Source organism: Macaca nemestrina, chromosome 9, assembly GCF_043159975.1.
Source record: "Macaca nemestrina isolate mMacNem1 chromosome 9, mMacNem.hap1, whole genome shotgun sequence".
NCBI lineage: Eukaryota > Metazoa > Chordata > Mammalia > Primates > Cercopithecidae > Macaca > Macaca nemestrina.
Window position 1 is genome coordinate 109,253,172 of NC_092133.1, and position 16,923 is coordinate 109,270,094.

Below are 16,923 nucleotides of genomic sequence, written 5' to 3' on the forward strand. Positions count from 1 at the left end.
TTCATTCTGTGAAATGAGTTGTTAGGCAGTTTTGTTGTGCGAGCATCATAGGGTGAACTTACACAAATCTAGGTGGCAGAGCCTACTGCACACTTAGGCTGTGTGGTCTAACCTGTTGCTCCTGGACTGCAAACCTGTACAGCATGTTACTGTCCTGAATACTGCAGGCAATTAGAACAGAGTGGTCCATAGTTGTTTCCAAACATATCGGAACCTAGAAAAGGTACAGTAGAAATACGGCATTACAGTCTTATCACAGTCTTATGGGACCACAGTCCGTTGTTGACTGAAATGTTATGCAGTGCATGGCTACATGAGGATAACTTGAGAATTTTGCCAGATACGAAACCTAGAATATTACATTAAATATGAGAAACCATTTTTTTTTTTTTTTTGAGACAGAGTCTCGCTCTGTGGCCCAGGCTGGAGTGCAGTGGCCGGATCTCAGCTCACTGCAAGCTCCGCCTCCCGGGTTCACGCCATTCTCCTGCCTCAGCCTCCCGAGTAGCTGGGACTACAGGTGCCCGCCACTGCGCCTGGCTAATTTTTTCTATTTTTAGTAGAGACAGGGTTTCACCATGGTCTCGATCTCCTGACCTTGTGATCCGCCAGCCTCGGCCTCCCAAAGGGCTGGGATTACAGGCGTGAGCCACCGCGCCCGGCGAGAAACCATTTTAAAAACTAATGTACCGCCTGTAAATTTGGGCTTTTTGATTGCTACATCTAGGTAATGAGAAACAAAAGACAAGTACAGAAACGGTTGTATTCTGCTGGGCAATAAAAGCCTTTTACTGCTGCTTGGGATGACTTCATCCAAATTGGGAGCACTTAGAAATAGACAACAATGTGACATATTTACTGTAAACTGGTTAGCAGCATTAGGACAAACACAAGTGTGTCAGTTTAAAGTGGAGAGTACTTTGAGGTGCATATTTTCCATTTTTATTATTCATCTGTTAGGGCACATTTCAGGGTTGAAGAGAGGTTCGGTACTTTTTTTGCCTGAAGTGCTGCTACGTCATTGCAATTCAGTGAAAGTATTCAAGATGTGGGACTAGCTGGCTGCTAATGTGACTATTTTTCTAAATTACAAAAATGTTCAGAAATGACATTTAGTGTCAGAATCCTTTAGATATTTTATTTGCTATTTAATGTATAGGCTTCCTGAAGTGTATTTGTATGTATTTCAAGCGGTATATAATTTTGTCAAATATTCAAGAACCTAAATTTGAGTGTTTTCTAAAAACTGTGTTTTATTACTTATGGTAAATTTGGTAAATTCTTAACTAGATAGGAAAATAGAGAATAAAGGACTTTTACTCTGTGTTTTTCTTGCCTACAGATTCATCATACATACTGTGAAGCCTCAAAATGCCTGGAGTCTTAATAAATTAGACTTAATATACCTACTTGTTGGTCCAGAATGCATTGCAAGGATCTTGTAGTGTTTCCGGGTTGACATTGTTGAACATTGCTTGTCAGATATTGGGTGCTGAAAAGGGCTGTGCCCAGTATGTGGTAATGGTTGAGTCTGGAGGGGTTGGATGGAAGTAGTGTGTGTGTATATGTGTGTGTGTGTGATGGAGGGAGGGGGTCGCATACTTGTGTCACCTGCCGAAGGGAAACCTGCTTTTCATTTTCCAACAGGCGTGGGTTTCGTAACAGGGCTGGAGGAATGTTACTCTGGCAACAGTGTATATTATTGGGAATGGAGACAGGAGAGATGGGGAGCAGAAAGAAAACCTTAAAGGCTTCAAAGTGCCTATACATCATTATGTATATAAACTCGGACTGGTTTTTTTTTTTTTTTTTTTTTTGTTGTTGTTCAAAAAAATAAACACAGCAGTCTCTCTTGTTGCTGTGCTCAGACTTGCTTTAGTTAAATAAATTTTGACTACAGAGTACAAGGTGGTAGTTCTCTGTGCTTTGAGGTGTCAGCAGTCTGGAAGGACTGATGGACTTTGGGTCCTGTGAGGTTTGCCTTGCCAGCAGGGAGGAGGCTGGTGGAGCACATTGCTTTAACAGTGTCTGTCATGGCTAGCCTGAGAAATTGAGAAGATGCTGCATAAAACGTGGGAACGTGCAGTGCTTCCTGAGACCTGGGGAGCCTGGGCCAGAGCAAGCTTGTATGCTGCCGGTGGCAGCTGTTCCTTAGATAGGGTTCATGCTCTCAGGCTTGTAGGCACCCACTCATCCTGCCCCTCATTTACCCACTTGGCTCCTATAGGCTCATGAGCTTGTGACTCTTGAGCCAAAGTCCTTAAACATATTGGAAGGATGGAATCCCCCACCACACAGGGTGCAGAGGGCATGGATGCTTTGTGGGCTCTTTGTATAGTGTAATGGTAAGAGCAGTGGTGTCTGTAGATCCTGTACTTCCCTTTTATTTTACAGGTTGGGGAATGGGCAGAGTTTTATTTGTCTGAGCTCACCCAGCTGGTTATTAGCAAAGCAGAGACTGGACTTGATTCCCCGTCCACAGAAAAGGGTGGAAAGTTGCCGAATGTAGAGGGCTCTGTGGTCAGAGAAGTTCAGAGGTCTGTGATCAGAGAGGAGAAAGTATAAAGATGTAATGCTGGCCTTTCCTGTACATATAAGACAGAAAAGACCCCCCTCCCCCCATTTTTTTTTGAGATGGAGTTTCACTCTTGCCGCCTAGGCCGGAGTGCGGTGGCGCGATCTCAGCTCACTGCAGCCTCCACCTCCCAGGTTCAAGGGATTCTGCTCAGCCTCAGCCTCCTGAGTAGCTGGGACTACGGGTGCCCACCACCACACCCGGCTAATTTTGTGTGTGTGTGTGTGTGTGTGTGTGTGTGTGTGTGTGTGTTTTGAGACAGGGTCTCACTATGTCGCCTAGGCTGGAGTTCAGTGGCACGATCTTGGCTCACTGCAAACTCTGCCTTCTGGGCTCAAGCGATTCTCTTGTCTCAGCCTCCTGAGTAGCTGGGATTATGGGTGTGCACCACCACGCCTGGCTAATTTTTGTATTTTTAGTAGAAATGGGGTTTCACCATGTTGCCGAGGCTCTTCTCAAACTCCTGACCTCAGGTGATCCACCCGCCTCGGCCTCCCAAATGCCGGGATTACAGGCATGAGCCACTGTGCCCAGCTAATTTTTTGTGTTTTTAATAGATACACAGTTTCACCATGTTGACCAGGCTGGTCTCGAACTACTGACCTTAGGTGATTTGCCCACCTCCCAAAATGCTGGGGTTACAGGCATGAACCACTGTGCCCGGCCAAAGCTTTTGTTTTAGTGAAACATTAACTTGATTTGTTCTAAGTATAAAAATAGTTATAACCAAGAGCTTTAGGAAGTTATATGACATCTGTTGATGGTTAAAAGACATGTTAGGCAGAAATCCTTGTGGTGCTAATTTAATCGATTACCTTTACACTCCCTTAAGGCTGGAAAGAACTTTAACCAAATGACATTGTAAAGACATGTATGCTTAGATACTGTAGTTATATGTTATGTGACTGAGAACGTGGGACTTAAAAAACAACAACACAGCCGGGCGCGGTGGCTCAAGCCTGTAATCCCAGCACTTTGGGAGGCCGAGACGGGAGGATCACGAGGTCAGGAGATCGAGACCATCCTGGCTAACACAGTGAAACCCCGTCTCTACTAAAAAATACAAAAAACTAGCCGGGCGAGGTGGCGGGCGCCTGTAGTCCCAGCTACTCGGGAGGCTGAGGCAGGAGAATGGCGTAGACCCGGGAGGCGGAGCTTGCAGTGAGCTGAGATCCGGCCACTGCACTCCAGCCTGGGCGACAGAGCGAGACTCCGTCTCCAAAAAAAAAAAAAAAAAACAACAACACACAAATGCCTCCACTTAAGACAGTAGAACTAGTCCACAGCAAGCAAATAACGTTTTAGGTGTAGTAAAGTATCTGCCTTTTTGCAAAGTAACTTTTGTTGTTTGGTTGCAATCCTGGTGTTAGCTCCCCAAGCTGGCTGGACGTTGTGTCACCTGAGTTTGTTTCTAATTCACTTGGTCTTGGTTGGGGTGTTGTGTAGTTAGTAAAGCTCGCATGTGTTCCTGATGTAGCCAGGATTGAGAACCACCATGTATTCCCTCATTCCCTTTTGAGATAGATTGACACTACATATTGTGCCCCACAAGGGTAGATTTTAATGATGTATAACACTAGTCTGCACAGTTGAGGAAGTAGGAACTGTTGTGAAAATACTGGCTTATCAGAATGACTATGAATACTTACTGAGCAGTGACTGAATGCCTTGAGCTATTTGGAGAGCTTGAAAAGTTTTGACTCGGCTGGGCATGGTGGCTCACACCTGGAATCCCAGCACTGTGGGAGGCCGAGGCAGGTGGATCACCAGAGGCCAGGAGTCCGAGACCAGCCTCGTCCAACATGGTGAAACCCCGTCTCAACTGAAAATACAAAAATTAGCCGGGTTTGGTGGCAGGCGCCTGTAACCCCAGCTAGTCAGGAGGCTGACTGAGGCGGCAGGAGAATCGCTTGAACATGGGAGTTGGAGGTTGCAGTGAGCCAAGATCACACCACTACACTCCCGCCTGGGCGATAGAGTGAGACTCCATCTCAAAAAAAAAAAAAAAAAAAAAAAAGAAGAAAAAATTTTGACTCATTCAATCCTTTTAACAATTCTATGAGTAAGGGACTCCTGTTCCTCACATTTCTCAGATGAGGGAAACTGGGGCAGAGAGAGGTTAAGTCATTTGCTCCAGCTATGTCCAGTCTTCACTCTTAATCCCTAAGCTCCATTGCTTGTACTGAGTGAGCTGATGCTTCCTTCATATTTGTGACTCATCAGCTCACGGAGCTGATTTTAGAAGCTCTGGCATTTCTACTGCTCCAGCATTTGCTCCGCAGTTCTGTCGTTGTCACTTGGGTTACAGCATCCAGTAGACCGTGTGATGTGCAGGGCTCTTCCTGCAGACTCCTGCTGCCTGTGGTAGCACAGCCCGGCTGACTTACCTATCCCCAGAGCTCTTCTTCACCCCTACACCCCTGCCTTTGTCTTGAGTTAATAATACAACATAACAGTAAGCAGAAAAACAAAAATATTTCATGGTCAGTTTTCTAGTTCCTGGGTTTAATGAGAACGAGCCAGTTTAGCTTATATATATTCACTATAGTATTTCCTTTAGTTCTATGTGCTATGTTTACTGTGATCATAATAAAATTATCTAAAACACTTTATTGGGATTTGAACAGGGCAGCCTCTTATATATAGCTTATTTTTTTTACTAGCAAGTTTAGAAATGTACCAGCAACTTTATAATTTTTTCTAGCCAATGTATGAGCTTATAAACAAAACAAAAAACTCTTCAGTTATGTAAGAGAACTGAAGGGAAATAACAGTGCTATCTTCACCATTGCAAGAGAGTAGGTGCTTGTATAAGCTTTCAAAAATGGGCATGACTTGCAAGGCTATTTTAATTACATGGAGAAAGCCATAGATCACAATGCAGTTTCCAACCATACTGCATTGACTTAAAAAAAATACCCTAAGAGTATTATGTAGGAAAATAATTAAACAATATGGGATACATCTCATATAATCTTTGGGATTGCAGGCTTATTTTCTCACAAACACTTGAGTTTATTTGAATTTTGGATTATACTGGCCTCTCTGCTCCGTATGAAGTTTCCATTAAGCATGTGTTCTTTCCTTAATGATGTGTACTCCGGTTTCCCTCTGCAGCGAGCAGGAATTACTGAGCTTGTGCTCGTTGAGTGCTCTCTGCTGGCGGCTTTGGGTTTTAATATCAGTAACAGAGCCACCAGTGAAGTGTAGACAAGGGAACTCGAACTGGAAAGTAAAGGGAGCCCGGCTCCCAGCCTGCGGCACCCCTCCATTGTGAGCCCAGAGTGTGATTACAGATGGCCCCTAAAGAAGCCACCCCATCCCTGGCCCTGCATCCCTGCGGTGTGGTCAAGCCCGCAGTTCCTCTGCTGCATCACCGTGATCAATACGTGAGCATATTTTAAAACACAGTGTACTAGGATGATGCCAGATTTATGAAGTGGTTGGGTTTTTTCCCCAAGCAGGGAACTAGCTGTGGAAAATGGGAAGTTTAAAAGTCTTATGACATAAAGCTGAGATGAATTACTATGATCTGATTGATACCTAATCTGTTTTAGTTTTTCAAACAGAGTTTGTAATAATCGGTGATGTGAGCTAAAAGAAGTTTATGATCTTATCAGAGGTGAACACTGACCTTAAAATTTGGGGAGTCGGTAATGGAAGTCAAAGGCACTATGCTTCTTTAAGGAAAAAAGCAACCAGAAATGCATAATAAGCATAGTGACTTTGCTTCTTTGTGTCTCTCTGGCTGTTTCAGCCATCATTTATGACCTTTTTCTTGTATGGCTTTATTGGATACATGTAAATCAAAGGCATCCTCTGCCCTTTCAAGTCAATATATGATTTCTTTCTTTCTTTCTTTTTTTTCCAGACAGAGTCTTGCTCTGTTGCCCAGGCCTCCTAGGTTCTCTTGCCTCTGCCTCCTAAGTAGCTGGGATTACAGTCGTGTGCCACCATGCTTGGCAAATTTTTGTATTTTTAGTAGAGACAGAGTTTTGCCATGTTGGCCAGGCTGGTCTTGAACTCCTGAGCTCAGGTGATTTGCCCACCTCAGCCTCCCAAACTGCTGGGATTAAAGGTGTAAGCCACTGTGCCTGGCCAATATATGTATTTTTGTAAAAATCTATTTTCATTAGGGAAAATTTCAAATATACGGCTATAGTTAAGAGAATAACATACCTCCATGTACCTGTCACCCAACTTCAGCATTCAAATTTTGGCCGATCTTGTTTCTTCTATACCCTCACACTATTTCCATTCCATCATTTTGAAATAAATCTTATATATCAGACAGTTACACTGGTAAATATTTCATTATGTTCAATATATGTATTTGGCAAAATATCCTGCCTTCTGCCTCACTTTTTAAAGAAGATACTGTGTTTTGAAGGGTGGCTTACAAAATGCTTTGTGATATTCTAAATACTGAGGCAAAAAATATGAAGTTAAATGTTTTTGAAATGAAGGCTGTCAACAGCTTTCATAGCATAGGCAAGAAGATTGTGGGGCAAGTGTGCACAGGAAGTGTGAGGCCCAAAGTGTCCTACGCTGGAGAGTCAGACAGAACGATCCCAGGGAGCACCATGCTGAACATCAAGCCTGACCTTACCCTGCTGTCACAGGAGATTAAGTGGCCAGGCTGGTTCTTCAGTCCTCATTTCTCAAAACACATACATGGATGTTTTCTATGATTATAGTTTATAGTGACCTTGTGCGGAAGCATTGAGCCAGTTTATTATTAAAACTTGGACTAGGTAAACTATAATTTGTTTTCTGTGCAGGTGATAACCACTGGAGATAGCAAGAGTAAATGACAGTGCAGTGATGGGCAAATCTTACTTGTTTCTGTTTAGACAATCTGTATATAGACAGATAGTCAAACACTCTATATATATATACATAAAACAATAGTGTGTGTGTGTATATATATATGTCTCAAAAAATATATATTTTGAGACAGGATCTCACGTTATCACCAGGCTGGAGTGTAGTGGCACCATCATGGCTCACTGCAGCCTTGAACTCCCTGGACTCAGGTGGTCCTCCTACCTTAGCCTCTGGAGTAGCTGGGACTACAGGTGCATGGCGCCATACCTGGCTAATTTTTGTATTTTTTATTATTTTTTTTAAGAGATGGGGTTTCACCATGTTGCCTAGGCTGGCCTTGAACTCCTGGACTCAAGTGATCTGCCTGGCTTGGCCTCCCAAAGCTCTAGGATTACAGGTGTGAGCCACTGCACCCGGCCTGTTTAGACAATATTAAAGCCATTGTTTATCTAGTGTTAGATATTATATGTTATAATTTAGTACATGCTTAATTGAAGGTATTGGTGTAACCCCAAAATATATATTTTTCACATAACCCAGATTAGCAGTGGTATTTAATGTTTCAGTTATATCTTCCAGCAGATAACTGAATCTTTATTTTTATCGTAATTGGTGAGAGCTGGGAATCTTACAGCTCCAGGAGATGCCTGTACAGGAATTGTGTGTGATTCGCAATGTGGAAGAGCAGGGTCTCGCTGCTCTGGGAACCCTGCAAGTAGTTGAGCCCCCTGGTCACTCACTCAGCTTATCACTGTGGATGCCAGGCACTCTTGGGGAGTGCTCTCGAGCCCCTCTCAGGGTATCACCTTTTCACTGGCGATGGGGTTGGAGGAGAGGGTCAGACTCCTTCCCTGCCCTCAACTTGCCGGCTGCCCAGGCACACCCTGTGTGTGCAGCTTCAGCATTCCTGTGGCATTGGTCTCTGTGGTTTTTCTTCTTTTCACATGGCTTACTTTACGCCCTGTTCGCTCCACAATTGTTTGACTCTTTTCAAAGACAGGATGGAGGTACAGGAAGGAAATAACTTAATTTGAAGATTAAAATTCTGTTAATTTTAGAATGCAGTCTCTTCAGTTCTGGAATTGATTTCTTTTGGTTGCCCTTGGTCTTTGTAAGGAGCGTGACATTGCTTAAGATTTATATATAACCGAGTCAGTTTCTCCCTCTGTGTTGTATTACTTTAGGTAAGCTTTTTCAAAGTTACCTTGAATAGTTGATAATAGATTTAGAACAAATGGGTCACCATTTTCAGGATATTTCTATTGCCTTTCTGGAATAATGCAGCTCATCGTTCTTCCAGGTGTCCTCTAATCAGCCTGAAAAGTGTTTTCTTTTACTTCATCATAACATTGGGCCTTTTAATTGAGACATCTGGCAGATGTCTTTATCATGACTTATTTTAGGTCTTTATCATGTCTTATTTTAGGTGGGTTGAGAGTTTTATTTTATTTTATTTTTTTTCGAGACAGAGTTTTGCTCTTGTTGCTTAGGCTGGAGTGCAGTGGTGCGATCTGGGCTCACCGCAACCTCAGCCTCCCGAGTTCAAGTGATTTTCCTGCCTCAGTGTCCCAAGTAGCTGGGATTACAGGCATGCACTACCATGCCTGGCTAATTTTGTATTGTTAGTAGAGACAAGATTTCTCCGTGGTGGTCAGACTGGTCTCGAACTCCCGACCTCAGGTGATCCGCCCACCTCAGCCTCCCAAAGTGCTGGGATTATAGGCCTGAGCCACTGCACCTGGCTAGAATTCTTGACATAGTACACAGTGGCATTATTTCCAAGGGTTTTTTTTTTTTTTTTTGGGAGACAGAGCCTTGCTCTGTTGCCCAGGCTGTAGTGCAGTGGTGTGATCTCAGCTCATTGCAACCTCTGACTCCTGGGTTCAAGCAATTCTCCTGCCTCAGAGATTGTCCTCCCAAATAGCTGGGATTACAGGCACCTGCCACTATACCTGGCTAATTTTTTGTATTTTTAATAGAAACAGGGTTTTGCCATGTTGACCAGGATGGTCTCGAATGCCTGACGCTCAGGCGATCCACCCACCTGGGCCTCCCAAAGTACTGGGATTACAGGCATGAGCCACCGTGCCCGGTTTCAAATTTTTAAAAGTAAGAAAGCAAAATAACCCCCTATGTCAGTGTTTCAGTATTTACTTGAGGGGGAAATTGTATCCTAACATTCCCTGCACCATAAGCTGAAATTTCAGTGCCAGTTCCGTTGCTTGTGTGTCCATCCAAAATAAAGACAAGTTTTTGCAGGAATGTCAGATGGCTGTGGGACAGGCCTAGACAGGAACAAAACTGGAGGCTTCGCATCAGAACAGACACCCGCCTAACCACGTGGGGTTTGCCCTGTGAGTTGTTTGTCATCCTAGATTTTCAGCAAGAATGGGCTTTAGTACCGTATGTCACATATGAGGAGGTGCTCATTTTGTTAATCAAATCACATTGGTAATATTCATCACTACATTGTCATATGAAAGTTGAAAGTCTTGAACTTAAAAGTTCATAAATTCATTGTCAAATCTCTGGTTAGCTTTAAATGTCTTTTTGGAGGGGAGAAGGCAAGAGGAGCATGGATTGAAGGTTATATTGAAATAATCTGCTTGCTGTACGATGTCGAACAGGTCCAACTAAAAAGGTACGTGGCGGTTTCTCTCGCACGAATACGAACATGTTTCTGGCCCCAGTTGTCAAACGAGTTTTGTGTTTTCCTTGTCTAGTCTTGTTGACCTGCTATTTGTTTTAGTCTTTTGATAAACAGGAAGTGTTGCTGCACTGCAGTCAGGAATGTAGTAAGTAACTATTAGTATTAAACAAGATGGGAGGGATGAGAAGGGATTTAACTTAAAAAAAGTAGAGGGGAATATAAGAAAATGAAATAATCCTTAAAATTTTAGAATTAAGGCCGGGCGTGGTGGCTCAAGCCTGTAATCCCAGCACTTTGGGAGGCTGAGACGGGCGGACCACGAGGTCAGGAGATCGAGACCATCCTGGCTAACACGGTGAAACCCTGTCTCTACTAAAAAATACAAAAAACTAGCCGGGCGAGGTGGCGGGCACCTGTAGTCCCAGCTACTTGGGAGGCTGAGGCAGGAGAATGGTGTAAACCAAGGAGGCGGAGCTTGCAGTGAGCTGAGATCCGGCCACTGCACTACAGCCTGGGTGACAGAGCCAGACTCCGTCTCAAAAAAAAAAAAAAAAAGAAAAAAAAAATTTTAGAATTAAAATTTATTTGGGGCCTTTTGAAATGCTTTTTTTCTCTTGAAACCTCTAATTCTGGATTTACATTTGTTTCTGCTGGTGGTGTATTACGTTGCTTTAGGTTTTTAGAACAAACATCACAATTAATGATGACATGAACGTTAGACTTTGAGCACTAGCTTTTTCCATAAAGGTCTAAAAAGAGCTGTGCCCAAGTCTACCACTAGCAGAGATCTTATATGTGCCTGGCTCAACTCAACGTATCAGTATCTTGCAGGGAGAAAGGATGAATAAGGACAAAGCCACAAGTTCTGAAGGAGTGTATTATTTCCAGGCTTTTCCCCTGGTTCCAATACACCATGCATTTTTAAAAATTTTTATTTATTTATTTATTTTTGAGAGAAGTCTCACTCGTCCCCCACGCTTGAGTGCAATAGCTCAATCTTGGCTCTCTGCAACCTCCACCTTCTAGTTTCAAATGATTCTCCTGCCTCTGCCTCCTAAGTAGCTGGGATTAAGGCACCTGCCACCACGCCCAGGTAATTTTTGTATTTTTTAGTAGACACAAGGTTTCACCATGTTGGCCAGGCTGGTCTCGAACTCCTGACCTCAGGTGATCCACCCACCTCGGCCTCCCAAAGTACTGGGATTACAGGCTTGAGACACCGTGCCTGGCCAATTTATTTTTATTTTTGAGATAGAGTCTGTCGTGTTGCCCAGGCTGGAGTATAGTGGTGTGATCACAGCTCACTGCATCCTTGGTCTCCTAGGCTCAAGCAATCCTATAGCCTCCACCTCTCGGTAGCTGTGACTACAGGCATGCACCACTATGCCTCGCTGATTATTTTGCCTTTTGCGGAGACATGGTCTCACTTTGTTACCCAAGCTGGTCTCGAACTCCTGGGTTCAAGCAATCCTCTGGCCTTGGCCTCCCACAGTGCTGGGATTGCAGGTGTGAGCCACCGTATCTGACCTCACTGTGCATGTTTTGACCTCCTCACCTTTGTCCTAGGATTTCTCCTGATTGAAAATAAATGACAGTTTCTTCATGAAGTGTTCTTTGTCTTTGGTGTTTTCTGTATTTTCTCAATTCCTGTACTGCTTGGTTGGCACTTAATTTCCATAATTGAGTATTGTTAATGACCTTTTCATATACCTATGGATTGCCTCCCGTAATTGATTCTTTTTTTTTTTTTTTTTTTTTTTGAGACAGAGTTTCACTCTGTCACCCAGGCTGGAGTGTGGTGGCGCCATCTTGGCTCACTGCAACCTCCATCTCCCAGGCTGAAGCAATTCTGCCTCAGCCTCCCAAGTAGCTGGATTTACAGGTGTGTGCCACCATGCCCAACTAATTTTTTGTATTTTAGTAGACATGGGGCTTTACCATGTTTCCCAGGGTGATTTCGAACTCGTGAGCTCAGATAATCCACCTGTCTTGGCCTCCCAGAGTGCTGGGATTACAGTCGTGAGCCACCGTGCTTGGCCCTGCAGTTGATATTTAAGTATTGTAGAACAGGGGTTTTATTATAGATTTGGCTATAACACTGTTATTCCATAACACAGTTATTTTCAGACTGGGTGTTTTGTTCTTAATTTACTGGTGGTGTGCAACATGCCATCCTGCTATCCCCATCTGCTGTCAGAGTACATGGTAAATATAGAAATGTGTCCAGTCACCTGCCTGCTAGCCCATGCTCTGATGTTAATGACATTGAAGGCACCCCTCCCGAGGAAATCTCAACTGCACAACCCCTACTATGCCCCAGTTCAGCAGGAAGCAGTTAGAGTGGTCGTCGGCCAACCTCCCCAACAACACACTTGGGTTTTCCTGTTGAGAGTGGGGACTGAGAGAGAGGACTAACTGGATTTCCTAGGCCGACTAAGAATCCCTAAGCCTAGCTGGGAAGGTGACCGCATCCACCTTTAAACATGGGGCTTGCAACTTAGCTCACACCCGACCAGTCAGGTAGTAAAGAGAGCTCACTAAAATGCTAATTAGACAAAAGCAGGAGGTAAAGAAATAGCCAGTTATCTATTGCCTGAGAGCACAGTGGGAGGCACAGTGATCGGACTATGAACTCAGGCATTCTGCTACCCTCTTTGGGTCCCCTCCCTTTGTATGGGAGCTCTGTTTTCACTCTGTTAAATCTTGCAACTGGAAAAAAAAAAAAAAAAAAAAAAAAAAAAGAAAGAAATGTGTCCAGTCAGTAGTAGTAGCCACGTGGACGCTCTTCTCCATATTTGACTTTTCTTGCTCTTAGGAGGCTTTTCCAGTAATCTCCATGGGACCATGACCTTGCTTGCTCATAGTGTTTCCAGCACTTCCACCAGACTCTCAGAGTTTGGAGAGTTGTTCTGGGTGAATGGTGTCTACAGAGCTTTGAACTCTACGACTGCAGGGGAACATGCTTATAAATGCATGTTTAACACAGAATGTTGTAGAGGAGATTAGGTACGTTTAATTTTGTATTATGAGTTGTTTTCAAGATCTAATTATGTGTTGGTAGGAATGGCTGTTTTATTTTTACTTGTGGAAAAAAGGCTGCCTGGAATGTGTTTAATTTTTCTGATATAGCATCATAGACTGGTAGAGCAATATAGGAACCCCAGAGACCATCCAACTCCCTCATTTCTATACAGAAGGACTTGGGTGCCCACAAAGAGGAAATGACTTGTGCACTTTCAGGCCACTTAACCACAGAGTCATTGTATTGTCCTTTTCGTGGCTATTGATAGGTAAGACTTGCACTCACTAGATGCCCTTGTCATCAAGGCCCAGGTCTCTTGCTGCGCACAGTCTATCTGTATGTCTTTAAAGCAGTGGCGTCCAATCTTTTGGCATCCCTGGGCCACATTGGAAGAAGTGTTATCTTGGACCACACATAAAATACACTAACAATATCTGATGAGCTAAAACAAAAATTGCACCAAAAAAAAATCTGATATTATTTTGAGGAAGTTTATGAATGTGTGTTGGGCCATATTCAAAGCCATCCTGAGGCCAGGTGCAGTGGCTCATGTCTGTAATTTCAGCACTTTGGGAGGCCAAGGTGGGTGGATCACCTGAGGTTGGGAGTTCGAGGCCAGCCTGACCAACATGGAGAAACCCTGTCTCTACTAAAAGTAGAAAATTAGCCGGCGGGGGGGTGGTGGCGCATGCCTGTAATCCCAGCTACTCAGGAGGCTGAGGCAGGAGAATTGCTTGAACCCGAGAGGCAGAGGTTATGGTGAGCCTGGATTGGGCCATTGCACTCCAGCCTGGGCAACAAGAGCGAAACTCCATCTCAAAAAAAAAAAAGCCATCCTGGGCCACAGGTAGCCCATGGGGCCGCAGTTTGGACAGGCTTGCTTTCGAGCTTCACAGCCTACTTTGCTCCTTTGTCCCCTCCTCCCATCTGATAAGTTTATAGTTACAAGTTTTATTGTTGTTTGAGGTAGTCCATTTCACACTTTAATTACTAGTTGTGTAATTATGTTTTGCCTGAGTTCCCATACAGCTAATTTGTTTCCATGCTTCCATGCAGGATTTTATCAGAAACTTTGAAGTATCCTATGGAATATTACCAGTGCAGACTAGTTGTATTTGTGCTTGATGTATTCTCTGTTTTAATGTGTTGTGTTAAACTTCCTTTTTCTGAGACACCATGTACCATAATTTCTTAAAATAAATAAACTGAAGGCACAGACGTTACATTTCAAAGGTCTCCTAAGGGAATACTTTATAGGAACAGATAACTAACCATGTATGTAAGGAATTATGAATTTTATGGAATTAATTTATAAAATGTTTTTTATGTGTATTTTATAAGGTGTCTTGGAGCCCGTACTTTAAAATTCTCCTATTTTAAATGGATGCCTGTATTTGAAACTGTCCAGATGGCCTAGATAAAGTCTTGAGTCATAATATTAGGGCCTTTCAGAAAAATCTAAGTGCCAATAGATTTGGAAACAAAATAGGTTAGCAAGGGAATACAAATTGATCTTTGGCTTGAGATAACCAGTAACAGACTTCAGTGAATGTTTTGTGGTGTGGCGGCTGTGTTTAAGAGGGCACTCTAGTTGCTTCATATGCTAGAACACAGATTCTAGGAGGGTGGGGCCCATTCATTGTGATGACCCTGCATCTAGTTCCGTGCCTGCCACGTGGTAGATGCTTCATGAATATTTGCAGAATGAATGAATACTGTGGCCTGTGGGACTCACCATGGTGATAAACTGTAAAACACGCACATCTTCAAGACATCATTTTAAGTGCTTTGGGGGGACTGGGCATAAGATAAAAGTAGGATTGAAGATGGTTATCTTGCAGAGATACATTTCAGCCAGGAACTGAAATGTGGGTAAGATTTCTGCAAGGGAAGAGATAGGGATGGCTTTCTAGGAGGTACAGACAAGCAGATAACAGGTTTGAGCAACAGGGAGATTCCATGGACTTCATGGCTTGTATCTTGTCATATATGAAGGTACATTTACATCCCCTGTGTGTATGGCTCAGTCTGTGCTCATATTCTTTCCTCAAAGTTGATGCATTTGAGGGCTGGGTGCAGTCCTCAGCACTTTGGAAGGCCGAGGCAGGAGGATCACTTGAGCCCAGGAGTTGGAGACCAGCCTGGGCAATACAGTAAGACCTCGTCTCTACAAAAAATTTAAAAATGTGCTGGGCATGGTGGCGTGTACCTGTAGTCTCAGCTACTTGGAAGGCTGAGGCAGGTGGATTGCTTGAGGCCAGGAGTTTGAGGCTGCAGTGAGCTATCATAGTACCACTGTGCTCCAGCCTGGGTGACAGAGTGAGACCCTGTCTCTTTTTTTTAAAAAAAAAAAAAAAAAAAGGGCTGGGCGTGGTGGCTTACGCCTGTGATCCCAGCACTTTAGGAGGCTGAGGCAGGTGTATTATGAAGTCAAGAGATCGAAACCATCCTGGCCAGCATGGTGAAACGCCGTCTCTACAAAAAATACAAAATTAGCTGGCCATGGTGGCGTGTGCTTATAGTCCCAGCTATTCAGGAGGCTGACGCAGGAGAATCACTTGAACCCGGGAGGCGGAGGTTGCAGTGAGCCAGGAATGTGCCACTGCACTCCAGCCTGGGCGACAGAGTGAGACTCCATCTCAAAAAAAAAAAAAAAAAAAAAAAAAAAAAAAAAAAAAAAAAAGTTGATGTGTGTTCTTTGCTTACAAAGATGTCTGTGGTAATGAGACTCAGGAGCACTCTGTGATCTTATGGAAATCTTTTGAAGATACCATCATAGATCCCTCCCTTGGCTAAGAGTAGGAGTATCCTGTAAGGAGACAGGAACCCCACCTCAGACATCAGCAATCCTGAGGAGACATTGGGAACAGGCCCCTCCGTCCTCACAAGTGGCTGTGATCTAGGCTGTGCCGTGGTCTGGCGTCCACCCCTTGGGGCCACACTTAGGATGTTGGGGTGCTGTGGCACTTTAACTTGGACCCCACGCAGTGTTGGGTGTGCTGGATTTAAGTACAGAGGCCACGAGGTGCAGTTGGATAACTGTTTGTCCGTAGCTCCAAAGAGGAAATCAGAGGTAGGTGCGAGGCTTCGTGGGTTCATTTTTTCCTAGTAATAGTCCACTCTGTTATATTCATGTAGGAATATTTCTTCTGATGCAGTTGGGTTTCATATAGCCAGGTGTGAGGAATTAATCTTGTATGTCGAAGTCATTTGGGAGCCTTTCTTTATGAAAAATCAGGTCATTTTTGGATTAAGTAATGTGACAGGGAAGTGGGGAGCTACTTCGGGGTCAGGTTTTTGCTTGTTGGTTTTAGGATTCAGAGCCATTTCAAATTTATCATGTTTCAGTGAGATTTTTCTTTCCAGGTCAGAAAAATTCCTTTTGCTCTGAGTCAACATCTCTTGTTTGCTAGGGAGAAGTGAACAGGAGGGGGTAGGTCTTTCTTCTCTTAGGCTGGATGAGTAACCTTAAAGTTCTCCCAGGTTGGTTGTTTTGGATTATTTCTTTTATAAATAGGAGAGAAATAGTCAACATTTTAGTTAATTTTTAAAAATATTACCCAATACAATAGTTACTGGGCCTCAGAGGCCTCAGGGCAGATCTCTGCCTGGAGATGTCCGTGACCCTATTTTATGTTTATGGATTGTCTTTGTTTCTTTTTTCTTTTCCTTTTTTGAGACAGGGTCTCTCTTGTCACCCAGGCTGGAGTGCAGTGACGTGATAATAGCTTACTGGAGCCTTGACCTCCTGGGCTCAAGCGATCCTCCCGCCTCAGCCTTCCGAGCAGCGGGGACTACAGGTGCAGAACACCACGCCTGACTAATTTTATTTTTAAAATTTTTGGAGAG

General features: G+C 43.7%; 1 protein-coding gene across 26 annotated transcripts in view; it reads left to right on the plus strand.

The window, feature by feature from the left end:
- Window positions 1–16,923, plus strand: part of LOC105495968 (par-3 family cell polarity regulator) — a 719,051-nt gene that overhangs the window by 90,328 nt on the left and 611,800 nt on the right. The window contains exon 1 of one of the 26 annotated variants that reach the window (XM_071070228.1): window positions 13,887–14,946. The exons of the other annotated variants lie outside the window; for them this stretch is intronic. Within the exon in view, the coding sequence (XP_070926329.1) occupies window positions 14,941–14,946 (6 nt within the window). The 5' untranslated portion in view covers window positions 13,887–14,940. Of the gene's footprint in view, window positions 1–13,886; window positions 14,947–16,923 lie in introns of those variants that run through there. 26 annotated transcript variants of the gene reach the window in all.